The sequence below is a fragment of the Nerophis lumbriciformis genome, linkage group LG14 (genome assembly GCF_033978685.3).
Source record: "Nerophis lumbriciformis linkage group LG14, RoL_Nlum_v2.1, whole genome shotgun sequence".
Classification (NCBI taxonomy): domain Eukaryota; kingdom Metazoa; phylum Chordata; class Actinopteri; order Syngnathiformes; family Syngnathidae; genus Nerophis; species Nerophis lumbriciformis.
The window spans coordinates 18,458,863-18,477,029 of NC_084561.2; the positions used below are offsets into that span (position 1 = coordinate 18,458,863).

General features: G+C 39.0%; 1 protein-coding gene across 4 annotated transcripts in view; it reads left to right on the plus strand.

Annotated features, from left to right (window-relative positions):
- LOC133616537 (3',5'-cyclic-AMP phosphodiesterase 4C-like) overlaps positions 1-18,167 on the plus strand; it is a 220,554-nt gene that overhangs the window by 120,440 nt on the left and 81,947 nt on the right. The window contains exon 1 of one of the 4 annotated variants that reach the window (XM_061975929.2): positions 3,061-3,881. The exons of 2 other annotated variants lie outside the window; for them this stretch is intronic. In XM_061975929.2, coding sequence (XP_061831913.1) covers positions 3,658-3,881 — 224 coding nt within the window. In that variant the 5' untranslated portion in view covers positions 3,061-3,657. Of the gene's footprint in view, positions 1-3,060; positions 3,882-11,386; positions 11,519-18,167 lie in introns of those variants that run through there. One more of the 4 variants, XM_072914640.1, reaches the window with a different exon arrangement.

Below are 18,167 nucleotides of genomic sequence, written 5' to 3' on the forward strand. Positions count from 1 at the left end.
CCCCTTTAAGATTGACTTTACACACCTAAATTTAGGATCCAAAAGGGATGTTCTGCTAAAATTCTGTCTCCCACAAGCCATTTCTCGTAGTTTGTCTTGGGTTTTGGAAATGGGATGAGTTTGTCTCCTTCCAAAATCTCCGGATTTTGTTTGTCCGCATTACAGATGCCCCAACACACCTAAAAACGATTCCACTGATTTTTCCGTGGCCGTCTCAATGCTCATCTCCGATAACTTGGTGCAATATGGCGACTTGGTTGTAGGACACTGTGAATTCCCTGCAATCTAAATTGGTGGAAATACTCAGAATGATTGACAGGCCAGAAGCATATATTAAATAGCGAGTCACATCCCTATTTTTTGCCAATACTGTATATTGTTTGCCGAAACATTTGTTATACTCCATGTCTTTCTGCAGCCTGTGTAATATATTTCATTAAAGTGAGCACTGATTGACACTCCTGCCTCTGTTTGGTGATTAGGATACTCACCTGCTGCCAATCTCCATTAGGGTGCTTTATATGCCAGCATCAGATCATTGTTTGTTGTTTCATGTATGTGTCATGCGTTGAACCTGTATAGGTTGCCCTATGCTTTTTGTGCACTTCCCCGCTGCACCAGCTATATGTGATGGGTGAATAAATACCTCATTTTACATGCACGTCATTTCCTGTCTCCGCATCGTGGGGTCACAACTACGGCAACCATGCCACGTCGTAACAGTTGGAACAACACACTACGAATGTTCCAATCTGGGAATTATTCCAATAAATATGAGTGATATTGGCCGACACCAATACCGATACCGATCACATGTATTAACTCTACATTTTTCAATGTATTTATTCAGTGCTATTGAACAGTTTAACAATATCAGCACAATATTTTAACTAGTTCCTTACTTTATTTTATTACATAAATTGTTTTGATCAAAACAAAGTCAGTATTGTAGTACACAATAACTTACAAAAAGTAAAAATTACTATAATTATTGTTTATTAAAAATTATTTTTGCCCTCACAAGTCTTTCGGTGTCCAGGGAATTACTCTCTAAATTTGTAACATTAACAAAAAAATACTATACTTCCCTTGGTATCGACACCACCAATTTATGGCTTGATTATGGATCGGTATGCCCTCTTCTTGCTGACTGCAACAATGCTGACACACCAACAGTTGTAGTTATATTATCCTCTCTCTAGACTCTTATTAATCTATATGTTTATTTCATGTTAATAGCGTCTTTTTTTTTCTGTAACGTGGTTCTATCTACTAGGGGTGTAACGGTACACAAAAATTTGGGTTCGGTACGTAACTCGGTTTAGAGGTCACGGTTCGGTTCATTTTCGGTACAGTAAGAAAACAACAAAATATAAATGTTTTGGTTATTTATTTACCAAATTTGTAAACAATGGCATAACATACATATACACACAGGGTCCATTGCCAGGGTTAATGTGGTCAACATATATAAAATAACAACTAAATAAGATAAGGCTCAGAATGGTTTCTTAACAAAACCTTTCTACATATAAAGTGCTTTTTTTGATTGATTGATTGATTGAGACTTTTATTAGTAGATTGCCCAGTACAGTACATATTCCGTACAATTGACCACTAAATGGTAACACCCCAATACATTTTTCAACTTGTTTAAGTCGGGGTCCACCTTAATCAACATTAAACTGCCTCAAGTTGTTGCTCAGATTAAATAAAATTACAAAACTTTTCTTCTACATATGAAAAGTGCAAAATTAAACAGTTTCAAGTCAACTCAGCCTCAGATTAATTTTTATTCCCCCCCGCCCCCCAGCCTGGCTAACTTGGCAGTAAGAGGATATATGGGCTCATTGTTCTTCCACCATATTTGTGGGTCAAAATCTATTTTTTAATGCAATATGGACTTATATCTGCTGCTATAAAAACATTTGTTATTGCTATAGCCCTGCCTGACTCGCCGAGGAGAGGCTGCTTGAATGCGGTGGTGACGCTTCAAATGGGTTAGCATGTGTTATGAGAGTAGCGTATGTGTGTGTGTGTGGCCCTTTAATATGTGACAGCATGTGAGGTGAGTGTGTGGGCGAGCGAGGTGAGGGAGCGGTAGCGTGAGTGCGGGGAGTGGCTAGTGTTTTGTTGGATTGGCTGTGTGCTAGACCTCAATAAAGCCACGATTTGCAACTAATCGCCGGACTCGTCATTTACCCTGGAGTCCGGAGCTGTGGAGACCCACAGCCGGGTAGAGTGAAGGGTGTTGCCCCCGAAAATACATCGGCCCTGGAGGAGTGTCTCCCCTGCGCTCCTCGACTACGGTCTGGGAGCCGGAAGCAGGAAAGGTGCAACACTTGTTTGACGTGTTGTTAGAAGCAGCTGCTGAACAATGTCGGCAAACCTCCGTCCTCCATTGTTGTATCGCGCAGCCAAAGTGTTCCCAAACGGGAGATCTTAACGAGGCGGGAGGGTCTTCCAGCTCTGGCTTTTACATGTTGTCCTAGCCCGGTCGCTGCTAGCATGTGTACTCGTTCGGTACACCTCCGAACCGAACCGAAACCCCCGTACCGAAACGGTTCAATACAAATACACGTACCGTTACACCCCTACTATCTACACTTCTTAAACTTTACTAAGCACTGATTTCATCTGTTCTTTATAACTAGCTTAGCAGCTAGCTTAGCTATTATCATGCCTACTCCCGCTCTCTCTCGGTGTGTAACATGTTTAGCCTCCTCGTCTTCGAGTGATAAAGATACCTAAAATATTAAGAAATGCAGTTTACTTGCAATAATGGAGATGATCAATATTAGCTTTTGGGAGCTGTTCCCCCACTGTGTATGGAGACACATATTTAGTTGCTTGTCAGCTGAGGGACTAAAAATAAATACAATATCAGTCAAAGGTGATCTGTGTTACACATTAAAAAGCATTAATCAACAATGTTGAATACATTATTTAAAAAAAAAAAAAAGAAAGTCAGATACTGATCGGTTGTAGATTGGCACATCCCTACAACAAACATTGACAGCATGATATTTGTGTGGATGTCTGCTGCATTGGTCGGAGTGGGAGATTGATTTAGTTTTCCACCACCTCTGAACCTGCTCGGAAAGCAGCTTTCCCTCGAGAGAAAAGTAAAAGTTGAGATGACATTTTCATGCTTCTCTCAATCGTTTTATCTGATCAGGCTGTTTTTAGAGCGAGGGGCCTACTCACCACCACAAGGAAACCCCCTATCTCAGCTGCTGACCCTTGACACAAAACTGCTCTGGTATTCGTCTGCACACACTGGTTAATGTCTGCACACGGATGTGTTGAAGAAGGAAACCGACTGGTGTTGCTAGTTGTCTTCTGCAGGAAGTGGTTGCTGGGCACAGGCAATCACCTACGGTATTAGATGACGTCTATAATTCAGGCTTGGCCATATTTAGGCAGGGCTCAGTGCTTTGTAAACACCACCAGCAGCAGTAGGGAGGGCTTCCTCTCAGCACTCATGCCTGTGCCCCCTCATAGAGTCTGCAGAAAACATGCATGACGTGCAACATTATAGATTTTGTTACATTTACCGGCTTTTTTTGACAATTTTATTGAGGTACTTTAAGATGGACTACCTGATTTGCAAGTCAACATTTGGACGACTGTAGTCAAGCTCTATGTTAGGCCAACATGAGTGAGGCCTTCTTAGTTGGCTCGGGAGAGACGGGTCCGTTCTCACTCAGCAACTCGCAGTCCTTCAAACTGAAACCGCATTCAACGTCCGCCTCGCCTTGCGGATCCCCCAGGATGTCGCCCTGTGGCTCGCCTCGCAACTCTCCTCTGCTGTTTCGCAAGCTCCTGGTGAACCGCAGCATCGCCTTGCAAAGACGCTTTACATTGGCACACACACCCAGGTACTGTTATTAGAACTACATGTCATTGGGACGGATGTCAACTATTGCAACAAATACATACATGATGCTTATTGGAGGACATTTAGATGTTAACTGGCTTTTGATCTTTGCACAAGTAACTGCGCTGCAGGACTGCTTGTATTTGAGCTTATATAGATCCATTATCCGATATATTTTTGCTGATATAGGATCTATATCAATATCAGAAAAGCACACCCGTAGTTAATATAGAAGTGTTACAGTTTAAAATGTTTTTATTTGTTTGTGGTTGCAACAAAAACCCATTGCTGACGTCAAAGTAGGGTTGTCCCGAAACCAATATTTTGCTAGTGGTACCGGTACCAAAATGCATTTCGATACTTTTCGATACCTTTCGATAGTTTTCTAAGTAAAGGGGACCACAAAAAAATGGCATTATTGGCTTTTCTTTAACAAAACAATCTTACTGTACATTAAACATATGTTTCTTATTGCAATCGAAGAACAATTTTGTCTTCAAATAAAATAGTGAACATACAAGACAACTTGTCTTTTAGTAGTAAGTAAACAAACAAAGGCTCTTAGTTTGTCTGCTGACGTATGCAGTAACATATTGTGTTATTTTCCATTTTATTATTTTGTCAAAATTAAGAGGGACAAGCAGTAGAAAATGAATTATTAATCAACTTGTTCATTTACTGTTAATATCTGGTTATTTTCTGTTTCAACATGTTCTATCTACACTTCTGTTCAAATGCAATAATCACGTATTCTTCTGTTTAGATGCTTTCCATTAGTTTTGGATGATACCACAAATTTAGGTATCGATCCGATACCAAGCAGTTACAGGATCATACATTGGTCATATTCTAAGTCCTCACGTGTCCAGGGTCGTATTTCCCGAGTTTATAAACATAATATGAATTTTAAAAAGAGGAAAAACATTTTTATCGATGCCATCATTGTATCGACTATATACGCTATTGTACTTGGTATCATTACAGTGGATGTCAGGTGTAGATCCACCCATGGCATTTGTTTACATTCAGGCCCGCTAGCTTTTGTTAGCGGTGACGCCGGTGAGCTGTTGTATCTTCCTACGGTGTGTATTGAAGCATGTTTAGCTATTCCTCGTCCTGCAGGGATGATACTTATAAGAAACTTACTTTTATTTGTCGCCATGGAGGCGATGATTAGAGATTTAGAAGAAGCTAAAACACTGCCAACTACGGATGGATGTTCGCTGCTAGCTAGCTAACCATGTCTTAAATCACCTCTTCCTGAGGGCATTTCAGTGCTATAGCTTCACCTTTATCGTCATTTTTTAAGGCCAAAATGCGTTCGTTCTCCCTTTTCTGTCTACACACATTGTCTGTTTGTAAGTAGTCCGTGATTGCGCGCTGCCGAACATGCTCCTCTGCTCGTAAATCCATCAATGTCATGACGTGACGATGCGCCGTCATGCCCGGGAACCAGTACTTTTCAAACAGATTATAGTACCGTTTTTGATTCATTAGTACCGCGATACTATACTAGTGCGGTACACCGTACAACCCTACGTCAAAGTGTCATTTCGTCCAACTATGTTGTAGTTAGTAGATGCAAGACATACCTGAAGATCCTATTATACACTACTTTTTAACAATTTTTGACCAGAAGACCAACAATAGTGTGTATGCAAGTGTGTTGTTTAGTCTTGATGCTGGAATTCAAACAGTTTAAAAGTGATTTTGCTACCTGCTACTGGGGTACACGCAGTATTGTGTACCTGTAGTTGAGTTATGAGTTATGCTTGCGCTAATGAGTTGTGTATCTCCAAGAAGCGCTATTGTGCACTTTATCATCAACATTATTCACATCTACATTGTAACTCTGCACTTGTCCATATGCATATGTTAGATACAACAACGTAACATGAAAGAGCGGCAAATGTAGCACAGCTATGTATGTGAGCTACAATGCTAATATTACATCATGCTAGGTTAGCCTATTCCCTGAAGACAAACACAATTATAAAACTTTCAGCTCCCACATCTGCAGAGCTCCAGGCTTTATTTCACAATGTGTAACGAAGCAAAGACAAAAAGTTATTCAAAGTTTTGGCAATAAGCTATTGTAAAGCCAGAACCCTTGCTGTTTTTAGCTTCTCAACTGTCATGGTTGTGAGTTTTCTGATTTAAATCCAAGCTGCGCAAAAAGTTATTCAAAGTTTTGTCAATAAGCTATTGTAAAGCCAGAACCCTTGCTGTTTTTAGCTTCTCAACTGTCATGGGTGTGAGTTTTCTGGTTCGAATCCAAGCTGTGAATGTGTTGTCAAATTGAATTTAAGATGCTTATGTGCATATGCTGGGGTGTTACCTCACACCGGAGTCAGCAGGCGTTTGGCCCTACCATGTGTTAACTTACTGTGCTCGCTTGCCTGATTACTATCCAATCTGTGAAAGTAATGAGTGTTGAGCAGATTTGATCTACACCAGATCTTTCTGTTTTTCATGAAGATATTCATTTTTGACTACAATAGATCAATACACATACTAAATGCATGTAAGTGGTATTCATCGGTAAATGTTTAGTTTGAGTGACATGTACATTTGTTTATTTAGTTTTCAATAGGTACAGTGGTAACCCAATTTTCGCATTCCCCACTTTTCGTAATATTTAGTTTTCAAAAGAATTGTGTGCCAAAATTTGTTCCTGGTTTTTGGATTGATTGATTGATTGATTGAAACTTTTATTAGTAGATTGCACAGTACCGTACATATTCTGTACAATTGACCACTAAATGGTAACACCCAAACTCAACTTGTTTAAGTCGGGGTCCACGTTAATCAATTCATGGTATTGGTACGGCCTAACATTGTGCGTTACAAAATAGAGCAGGGGTCTTTAAAGTTTTCCAAGACAAGGACCCTTAACCTAAGGAAGAAATAGAGCAAGGAACCCCTACTTATATGTCCTGTACAAAATTGTGATTGGGTTTTAAATTAAACCAGTTCTAAAGGTACCTTGTTATTGTGCAATACTAATATATTGAAATAATACAGTATAACTCCGCTAATGGACTAGACTCTCACTATTATGTTAGATCCACTATGGACTGGACTTTCACAATATTATACTAGATCCACTCGACGTCCATTGCACCGGTCGCCCTAGAGGGGGGGGGGGGGGGGAGGTCACCCACATCTGCGGTCCTCTCCAAGGTTTCCCATTGTCATCCCACTGGGTTAAGTTTTTCCTTGCCCTGATGTGGGATCTGAACCGAGGATGTCGTTGTGGCTTGTGCAGCCCTTTGAGACACTTGTGATTTAGGGCTATATAAGTAAACATTGATTGATTGATAATAGCGAACTGGCAACTGGCGCACTACAGTATTCACTCGTTGCCAGCTTTCACCACTAATTGTTAGCTGGAAACTAGAGAGAGTGCTAATCGCTAGCTATCCTAAATGCTAACATGAATATAGTAATATAAATATTTATTCATGTTTCCATTTTTGTTAATGACTTTAAAGACATTTACATTTAAGCCACTAAATATATACAATAAAGTTTATTGTATATCAAAAACATTATTACAAATATTATATACAAACATGTATAAAACATATTATATAAATACATACAAATATATTACACAAATATATAAAAAAAATATAAAAATAAAGTCTGATCAACCAACAATGTTTGCTGACTTCCTGTAGAAAACCTCTGAACTGGACTGGACTGTTTAAGCCACTATGAGGCCCAAGAAAGGTACAAGGTACAAAACACTGTTGAATTAAAAAAAGAAATCATAGCAAAGTAATTATGTCAACCCGGCCCTTCCATTGGAGCTTACTTTTTGGTGTGTTTAACGAACAAAAAAATTGTAGTATTGTGAGGGTCATTTGTAGTATTTGCTATTTTTAGACTAACACCTGTTTTTGTTTATTTGTGTCCTTGAAACGTTTTTATGACCATTACACTTCTCACGGCCGCAAAGCCGTCTGAAGACATTGTAATTTGCATAGCATGCTCGTGTACACCAACTGCTTTTTACTTTTATCCCAAAGCATATTTTTGATATTTCACTAAGCGTTTATATGCGTCAGGAATTGGAATAAAGGCAATATGAATACGAATGAATATGACCTAGTTTGCATGCCCACATCCTGCTTTTCAAAAAATTGCTTACAGCACAAAAATGTTGTCAGCCAAAATAAAGTTTTTTTGTTAAATATTTTTTTATGATTAGTTTTATTATTACACAGAAGATTTTTTGTATAAATAATTTGTTAATTAACTGCTTTTGCTGTGCATCTTCGAACCTGCCATTTAAGCCCCCGTCTGTAATGTTCACACAAACTGGCACAGTTGCACGCAAATGGCTGTGAGAAAGGAGGCGGTTGCGAATATTCCATCTGTGTGCGTGTCAACATATTTGTCTATTCAGCAGTGATATTTTATGTTTTTCTTTTTTTTAATCTGCTGGATGACTAAAGGGGCTGATTAAAACAAATTAAATGTAATCGTTTTGGTGTCTGCTGTTTTTTTTTTTAATGGTGTTTGGGTTTTTTCCCCGTAGGAAATATATTATTATAATATATATTTTCAATATGAAAAAAACTCTGGAAATGTGCACTTTCTTGCTTCTGGATAATTCCAGATGCACCATCACAACACCCCAGAGCACACCTTCAGCATGCTAAAAGTTCCGTATTTTCTGGGCTATAGAGCACACATATTCACCAATTTTTAGAATAAATAAATATGTTTAGCCGCACCGGACTATAAGCCACAGATTAATACCGGTACGAAAGATTTTGTAAATGTTTGTTTACATAACTGAATTTTTTCCAAACGGTGCCTGTACCATGCCAGTAAAACGGCTGATCAAACAAAACAGAAGTCATCGTCATGTACTCACTAGTTGCGGAAGCTAGCTCTCCAATCAGCTAAACAGACTCAATCACTCCACGGGGACGTTTTGGTGAATTTTTGAAACTGAAACAATAAAAAATAATACCTTGTAAGTTGATAATACTACAACAGACACTTGTAAAGGTGTTAGCATATTCGCTAATGGTAACGACGCTAGCTTGATTACATTACGGTATCATGCACATGCATGAAAACACTCCTATAGTTTGACGGTTTAGTAAGTATGAATTGTTTTAGTTATATTGTAAAACTTACAATCATTGCTTGGAGTGATGAACGAAGAATCCTTTTGTGCAGAAACGTACGGTTGAAGAAACGAAACAGGAAGTACATTTTTAACTAGCAGCCCCTGCAGTGAGCAAACTTGTCCAAAAATTGGCGCCATAACACAAACACACACCTTTTCAGTTTCCCTGTCTGAGTTCTTCGAAAACTATATGTTGAATACAATTTATACAATTATGGCCGTTCGCGAATTAAAATTCATAAATTAGCCGCACCGTTTTATTAGCCACAGGGTTCAAAGCATAGTAAAAAAGTAGCGGCTTATATTCTGCAAAAATGCAGTTCTGGTTCTGTTGTCTATATAGCGCTTCAATCTAGCCCTGAAAAGGTGGTTCATATATCTTATGTGTGCTGTATGTCAACAACATACCAAAACACCACAGGTTGGACCATATGATACCATAAATGTGGAGGGAAATGAGCATACTTGCCAACCCTCCCGGATTTTCCGGGAGACTCACGAAATTCAGCGCCTCTCCCGAAAACCTCCCGGGACAAATTTTCTCCCGAAAAACTCCAGAAATTCAGGCGGACCTGAGTGACGTGTTGACAACACACAACAACAGTGTCTACCGTAAAGCAGTACGTCTGCCGTAAACAGCAATGTTGTGACACTTTTAAACAGGACAATACTGCCATCTACTGTACACGCATATGTGACCCACCCATAATGTGTCACATTTTTGTGTTGATTTATTTATTTTACTTTGTGGTTTGAATTCGTTTTTGGAGCTGTCATTACACATTTATCAGTATTCACATTGGTCAGTAGGGGGCAGTAGGGCGTTTCTTCCCAATTGAATGCTATCACCTGCAGACCGGAAGTGTCTTGTCATTCTGATGAGCGCGACCAGTCTGTGAACAATTGAAACGTCCTGTGTGCTTTTTCCTCCTGTATAACTGGTTAGTTTTGGTGAATCAACTCACTGAATAATATCCATGTGATCTTTATAAGTTTAAGTACACATTCTGATGGTGGAGCCTAACTCGAAAGTGTTTGTGAGTTGTAGTTTGTAAATGAACACTGAAATTCAAGTATTTATTTTATTTATATATATATATATATATATATAGCTAGAATTCACTGAAAGTCAAGTATTTCTTATATATATATATATATATATATATATCTTAACCACCCCCCCAACCACGCCCCCCGCCCCACCTCCCGAAATCGGAGGTCTCAAGGTTGGCAAGTATGGAAATGAGTGTTTCCATGATGACAGCCGGTACACTCAGAACCCTCATTTAAATAAGGCAGTATGTGTCACTTTTGCACTTGTTGTCAAACATACCCACAGTCTTAGTAGATCAACCGCACCACACCCACTAATAGTACACAAAATGTTATGCTATTTAGCAGGTGTTATTTGTGTGTTAGTAGATCAGGCCCTTTACAGTATGTGCTTCATCAACAATATTAATCAGCATTTGGGTCGCTGAAAGGCATCCCGTTCAGTCTAGCTTGCCTTTTGATTGCATGTCTCAACAAAGACTGGGCTAAGCCAGCTTTACCAGACAACAAAAACACCCTCCAGACATGCAGTAGAGTCAGGTCTCCCTTATTCCAAGTTGGAACAGCCCGAATGTTGCAGTGCTGGCCAACTGTCGAGTAGTTGCCTAACTTTCTCATCCTCTCCAGGTCAACAGTCTTTTAGTCATGGCAAACAAAGCACATCGTAAAAGATCATCCTCTGTAACCCGATGCCAACTCTTAAGTGTGTGAGCCCCGGCTTTGGCTAGCCTGTAAATATGCGGACCCATTGACTGCTCCTGAGGACTCAGTGGGCTGTCCTCCGCTGCAACATTTAGGGACAGTCCAAGTGCTGGCATTGCTGGACGAAGAGGTTAACCTTTGTGGACACTGGCCCCTGCAAGAGCAACAACTCTTGGTCTTTTTTTTAACCAGAGAAATTGCATGACGAAGCATGCTTTTAACCTTAGTTGACTTTCAGCAGCCATGGCTGTCAACTATGAACTCGCTATCTTGAAGTGAAGCTGGGAAAAGTCCTTCTCTTACTTCCTTTCAGAGAGATACATTGGCCCGTCTTGTCAAGACTCGTCTGGGACCTTACTGGATCATCTGTTCAACATTCCTCTCCTTTTTTTTTTTTTTTTTTTATCCCCTCCTCCTGCGTCCTGAGGCACTGAGGATTAATCAGATCCTTCCTGCATCTGCCTGTATCACTTTTGTTGTTCTCTCTCACCTGCTTGGGTTGGTGAAAGAAAAAAAATGAAGTCAGTCCACACCCATCCGCTGGTTCATTAATAAAAATAAGAAGAGTAGTTCAAGAATTTCCATAGGAGGCTTGGTTCAGATGTACAGTCTACTGTCATTGCAGCCGGCAGTGTGACTCGAGAGTTTATACGGACGATGAACAGAGACTCTAGATTGCCTAGGATTGCCAAGGCAGCCGGTTTCGCACATGGCCGGAGACACTCGTGCTTGGGGTAGGTTGTTAACCTTTTGGTATTATTACGAGGGGGTACTAAAAGTCTCTCACAGGTCAGTGATTGACATGAAAAAACTAGGATGCCATTCTTTTGTCACTACTTTGAATTGTATTACTAGACTAAGTACACACTTTTAATGAGCACTCGTACGCGTGTTGTTATCGTAAAACACCGACACGTGGAATCCTTTTTTCCACAATATTGTGGACTATTACATGACTACACTCTACACTACACTCACAGCTGACGACAAGAGGGTAGAGTGCCCCTCGTTTATTGAACCTTTGTTTAAGTAGGGCTCTGATCAGATAACGATATTGATTCCTAGAAACACCATACAAGTGCATTCCAGTGAGAGTATGTGTTTTTGGGGACTTACTTCAAGTCACCATAATATTTATACAAACAACTCGTAGTAAAGCGGATTACATTTGATTTTACAATGTATTTTTTTTATTTGTCGAAAGTTTGCTTTGGGGTTGCCATGAACCGACTTCACATTCCTAAAGCTGGAAGCTTGAGGAAGTGTGTCGTCAATCGAAAGTATTTTAATTGCAGGGTGTGACGTGCAAATGTCCAACACGGAAACTTATATAATGTACACAGTTTATATGCGATGTTATTTAAGGGTTGAAAATAATCTGCATAATTAGTAGTTCACTTTATGACTTTAGGGTTGTTTCTGAAACATAATAGGATATGCTGCCTGTGTTTTATTTACGATACTTTCTGTTAGGAATGACCGCGAACAAAAATGGTTTCACCGAAAGTTGTTACTGTAACAAAGGCGGTTAAAGTATGTGGATGTTTGCGTTTTAAACACCTGTGATTACAAAGTGCAGTTTACATTCCAAGGAGTGCTTCGATTTGGCAGCAAAGTATGTCCCTGTAAGAATGTGTCAGATTGTAACAATGTTGCCAGTCAGTCGGCCGGGTACATTTTATTAGACCCTGTCCTGACTTCTAAGTGCACGCAACGTTTCCATTGCCTGCCTGTTTCGATGTGTTTGAAATGATATGTGTTGTTTCTATTCCCAGTCCCAGTCATGCTGGGCTGGGATTATTTGGCTTTCTACTCTACTCTACTGCTGTGTTGACTCAGCTTCACACTGCACATCCCACCATGACCACAAACACATGCCGCGCTCCATGCATTCACTGCTTCCATTAGAGACCACTTAATCGTGACAGTTATATTCATAACTTATTGTAATTGTCAATTCATGTCAAAGGATAGCAGTTTTTCTTACTTAAATGGGTCCAATTATACAATATGAATTCTTCTTACCTGTTGGTACTAGAGATGCCCGATTAATGGCTTTTTTGCCGATATCCGATATTCCGATATTGTCCAACTCTTAATTACCGATTCCAATACCAACCGATACCGATATATACAGTCGTGGAATTAACACATTATTATGCCTAATTTTGCTGGATGCATTAAACAATGTAACAAGGTTTTCCAAAATAAATCAACTCAAGTTATGGAAAAAAATGCCAACATGCCACTGCCATATTTATTATTGAAGTCACAAAGTGCATTATTTTTTTTAACATGCCTCAAAACAGCAGCTTGGAATTTGGGACATGCTCTCCCTGAGAGAGCATGAGGAGGTTGAGGGGGGTGGGGGTTTTCGGGGTCGGGGATAGCGGGGGGTGTATATTGTAGCGTCCCAGAAGAGTTAATGCTGCGGGGGGGTTCTGGGTATTTGTTCTGTTGTGTTTATGTTGTGTTACGGTGCGGATGTTCTCCCGAAATGTGTTTGTCATTCTTGTTTGGTGTGGGTTCACAGTGTTAAAGTTGTTTATACGGCCACCCTCAGTGTGACCTGTATGGCTGTTGACCAAGTATGACTTGCATTCACTTGTGTGTGTGAAAAGCCATAGATATTATGTGATTGGGCCGGCACGCAAAGGCAGTGCCTTTAAGGTTTATTGGCGCTCTGTACTTCTCCGTGCACCACTCCGTACAGCGGCGTTTTTAAAAGTCATAAATTTTACTTTTTGAAACCGATACCGATAATTTCCGATATTACATTTTAAAGCATTTATCGGCCGATAATATCGGCAGTCCGATATTATCGGACATCTCTAGTTGGTACCTATTAATGTGTATTTGGGATTCTGTCCCGAAAATGTGAAATCAAACCATAGAGGCGTGGCGGAGATACAGTATTTATAAAACAATCTTACCTTCTTATAAACTTGCTCCAAACGAATCGTTTGGAATTTGAGACTTAAGTGACGTATTACACTTTAGTTAAATCAGCGGATATCTCCATTTATGGTAGAGGTTTACCCGAAGAGGTTCGCGCAAAGGGGTTAGTCCAAATTTGTAGTCGATAAGTTCCTTGATTTTCTCTGATTTTCTCGCTGTTGCCATTTCTAATACAAAATAGCGTAAAGTTCTAACATATATGTCAGTAGACTACATATGGAGGCGCTAAAAACTACAACATGGCTGACGATGTGGGGTTGGCCTGGAGGAGGGCTCAGAAAACGTCGCCTCCTGAAGAGATTGTCAGAAAGCGGCTTGAAGATGGTCTGTAAAACTTAATCCATGCAACATTTTGACTAAAGAACCACCATTACATGTTATGTAGACAACAAGGAAGTGTTTTAAATGTAGAAAAAAATCTTAATATGACCATTTTAAATTGAAGCTTGAAGTGTATATCCCTTTTCATTTTTTAACATATCGTAACCAAGAGGTAATAAACTATCATCTGATATCTGAGACACAGGGGATGGTTGTCACACACTAAGATAGGGGTAAGGATGTGTCCTTTCGATACCTCTCTTGCATGTGACGCCACGCCCAGTTACAACACCTGCTCAAACACTCGGCGGGGAAACAAGCACTTCCTGACTATGCAACTCACCATAGTTATAGACATACACTACTGACGTCTGATGTCTTGGAATTGCAACTGCATACAAAGTCTACTATAGGGGGTCCCCAAACTAGGAATCCGGCCCGCCAGCGTCCACAATCTGACCCGCAGGACGTCCCTAATGAAAGAAAATGAATAAATAAAAATACTAAAAAAATATTTTTTTTTACTCTGTCCTGTCCAACCACTTCGGCAAATCATATCGTTAATGTAGATGGCCATATCTCCTGTCCAAATTTATTTAACAAAAAAATAAGTTTGGCATACTTCTCTTGTTGACTTATTTGTATTTGACTTTATTAAATGTTTGGATATATTTAGTGCTTGGCACAGACAGGAGAGGATAGAAAAAAAAAATGACAGAGGGGGAAATTGTGGACAAAAAGGGGGGACAAAACAACCATCCATCCATTTTATTCCGCTTGTCCCTTTCGGCGTTGCGGGCGGGTGATGGAGCCTATATGAGTTTCACTTGGGCGGAAGGCAGGATACACTCTGGACAAGTCGCCACCTCATCGCAGGGCCAACACAGATAGACAGACAACATTAACTCATCAGGGCAAATTTAGTGTTGTAAATCAACCTATCCTCAGGTGCATGTCTTTGGAAGGTGGAGGAAGCCACGCAGTGCTCGGAGGGAACCCAGGCAGTTACGGGGGATACATGAAAACTCCACACAGAAAGAGCCCGGGGAACAAACCCAGGACCTTCTTATTGTGAGACACACACACTAACCCCTGTTTCAACGTGCTGCCCGATAAAACAACTAAAATATATACATATATATATTAGGGTTGTCCAAATACCAATATTTTGGTACCGGTACTGGTGCCAAAAGGTATTATGATACTTTTCTAAATAAAAAGGGGACCACAAAAATTGGCATTATTGGCTTTATTTTAACAAAACATCTTACGGTACATTAAACATATGTTTTTTATTGCAATCAAAGAAAAATTTTTTGGCCTTAAATAAAATAGTGAACATACTAGACAACTTAGCTCCTAATTTGGCTGCTGACGTATGCTGTAACATATCATCTTATTCCCCATCCTATTATTTTGTAAAAAATGATAAAGAACGCTACTTCTGTTAAAATATAATAAACACTTATTTTTCTGTTGTTTGGATACTTTACATTAGTTTTGGATGATACCATAAATTTGGGTATTGATCCGATACCAATTAGTTACAGGATCATACATTAGTCATATTCAAAGTCCTCATGTGTCCAGGGACATATTTCCTGAGTTTGTAAAAATAATATACATTTAAAAAGGAAAAATGATTTTGTGACGATAAAAGATACCCTCTTGTACTTGGTATCATTACAGTGGATGTCAGGTGTGGATGGCCTTTGTTTACATTGAGGAGCGGTAGATTTTGTTAGCGGTGACGCCGGTGAGCTATTGTGTCCTCCTACGGTGTGCAGTGAAGCATGTTTAGCTATTCCTCGTCCTGCAGGGATGATACTTGTAAAAAACATAATTTGTTTGTCACCATGGAGACCAGGATTAGTGATTTAGAAGAAGCTAAAACACTGCTGACTGTGGATGGACGTTAGCCGCTAGCGAGCTAGCCATGTCTTAAAGCACCTCTTGTAGAGCAGCGTTTCAGTGTTATAACTTCACCTTTATCGTTAGTTTCTAAGCCAAAATGCGTCCATTCTCTCACGGTGTCTCATTGTAAGTACTCTGTGCGTGTGCTCCACAGCTCAGCAATGCCACGACGTGACGTATGCGCGCTGTCATTCCGTTTGTAAAAAAAACCCCCAAAAAAACTGTATTTTTCAAAGGAAGTATAGTACTGTTTTTGATTCATTAGTACCGCAGTACTTTACTAGTACCAGTATATTGTACAACCCAAATATATATATATATATATATATATATATATATATATATATATATATATATATATATATATATATATATATATATATATATATATATATATTAAGGCTGCAGCTAACGATTATTTTTCTATCGATTAATCTATAGATTATTTTTTTCGATTAATCGGTTAATCTATAGATTATTTTTTCGATTAATCTATAGATTATTTTTCCTTTTACCGATTTTTTTTTTTTATTCAAAATGAAGATGAAAAAATAAATGTAGGCCAGGTTTTTCAAAAGGCATGGCTTTTATTTACAAAAAAAAAAGTATGGCCACTCAGTCAACATTGACAACAACATGACAAAATATTCTGTAACAATGTAAACATTTAAAACTTTTAACATTTAACAAAATTAAAAGTAGCTTATTTGCTTTTTAATGTGCAAATATAAAAGTAAACATCCAGTGCAAATCTTAATATTCTGCAATAGTATAAGCATTTCAGAAGTAAAAGTATTGCTTATTTTGCTTTAAAATGTGCAAAAATAAAGATAAACATCCAATACAAAAAAGTGCAAAACGGAAATATTCTGTAACAACAGTGTAAACATTTCAACAAAAGTAAAAGTATTGCTTATTTGCTAAAATGTGCAAAAATAAAGATAAACATCCAATACAAAAAAGTGCAAAACGAAATATTCTGTAGCAACAGTGTATACATTTCAACAAAAGTAAAAGTATTGCTTATTTTGCTTAATAACACAACAATGATAGTATGATTAAAGTGAAAGTTAATTGTTCGTTTGTACATAGTATATGTAACTGTTAATGTTGTAAAAGATATTTGCACAACTAATTAACGTTAGCGTTAAAGAGGAGCGCGTCTTTGTAAACACTGAACAGGCACGCCAAACGCGCCTCTCAGAGCAAAACGGTGCTTTAGTTTATGAATTTACAACGCAGATACAAATGACACATTCATGTTTTGTGTAATGATGACAAGGTATACTCACGCGGACGATTGACTAGTTGATGGTGATGACAAGAACGCTGTCGGGTGTTTTCTTTTCAAATGTTCGTTCATAGCCGTTGTGCTGCTATGATAGGCCATTTCCGCTCGACACAGTGTGCATACAACAACATTATTAGGCCGTTTATTGAAATACTCCCACACTTTTGACGACTTTTGGCGTGCTTTTTTCCCCTCGCTCGCATCGTCTGCTTTGCGCTCCGCCATGACGGTAGTGTGACGTAAATATGCGACGCGTCGACGCACAAAAACGGCGTCGAGGTATTTACGTAACCGATGACGTCGACTCGTCGTTTCAGCCCTAATATATATATATATGTATATATATGTATATACATGTATATATATATATATATATATATATATATATATATATATATATATACATGTATATAATAAATGATAAATGGGTTGTACTTGTATAGCGCTTTTCTACCTTCAAGGTACTCAAAGCGCTTTGACACTACTTCCACATTTACCCATTCACACACACATTCACACACTGATGGAGGGAGCTGCCATGCAAGGCGCTAACCAGCACCCATCAGGAGCAAGGGTGAAGTGTCTTGCTCAGGACACAACGGACATGACGAGGTTGGTACTAGGTGGGGATTGAACCAGGGACCCTTGAGTTGCGCACGGCCACTCTCCCACTGCGCCACGCCGTATATTATAGGATTTAAATGAGTAGTATAGAGTAGTTTTTGCTTTTGTTTAGTTATTGTGTACTAGTGACTTTGTTTTGATTTAACTAATGTATGTAACTAAAGAGAATAAGTAGTTAGTATGAAAATTGTGTTGATATTGTTAAATTGTCAATAGCACTCACTATAAATAAAGCAATACATCCATCCATCCATTTCCCACCGCTTGTCCTTCTC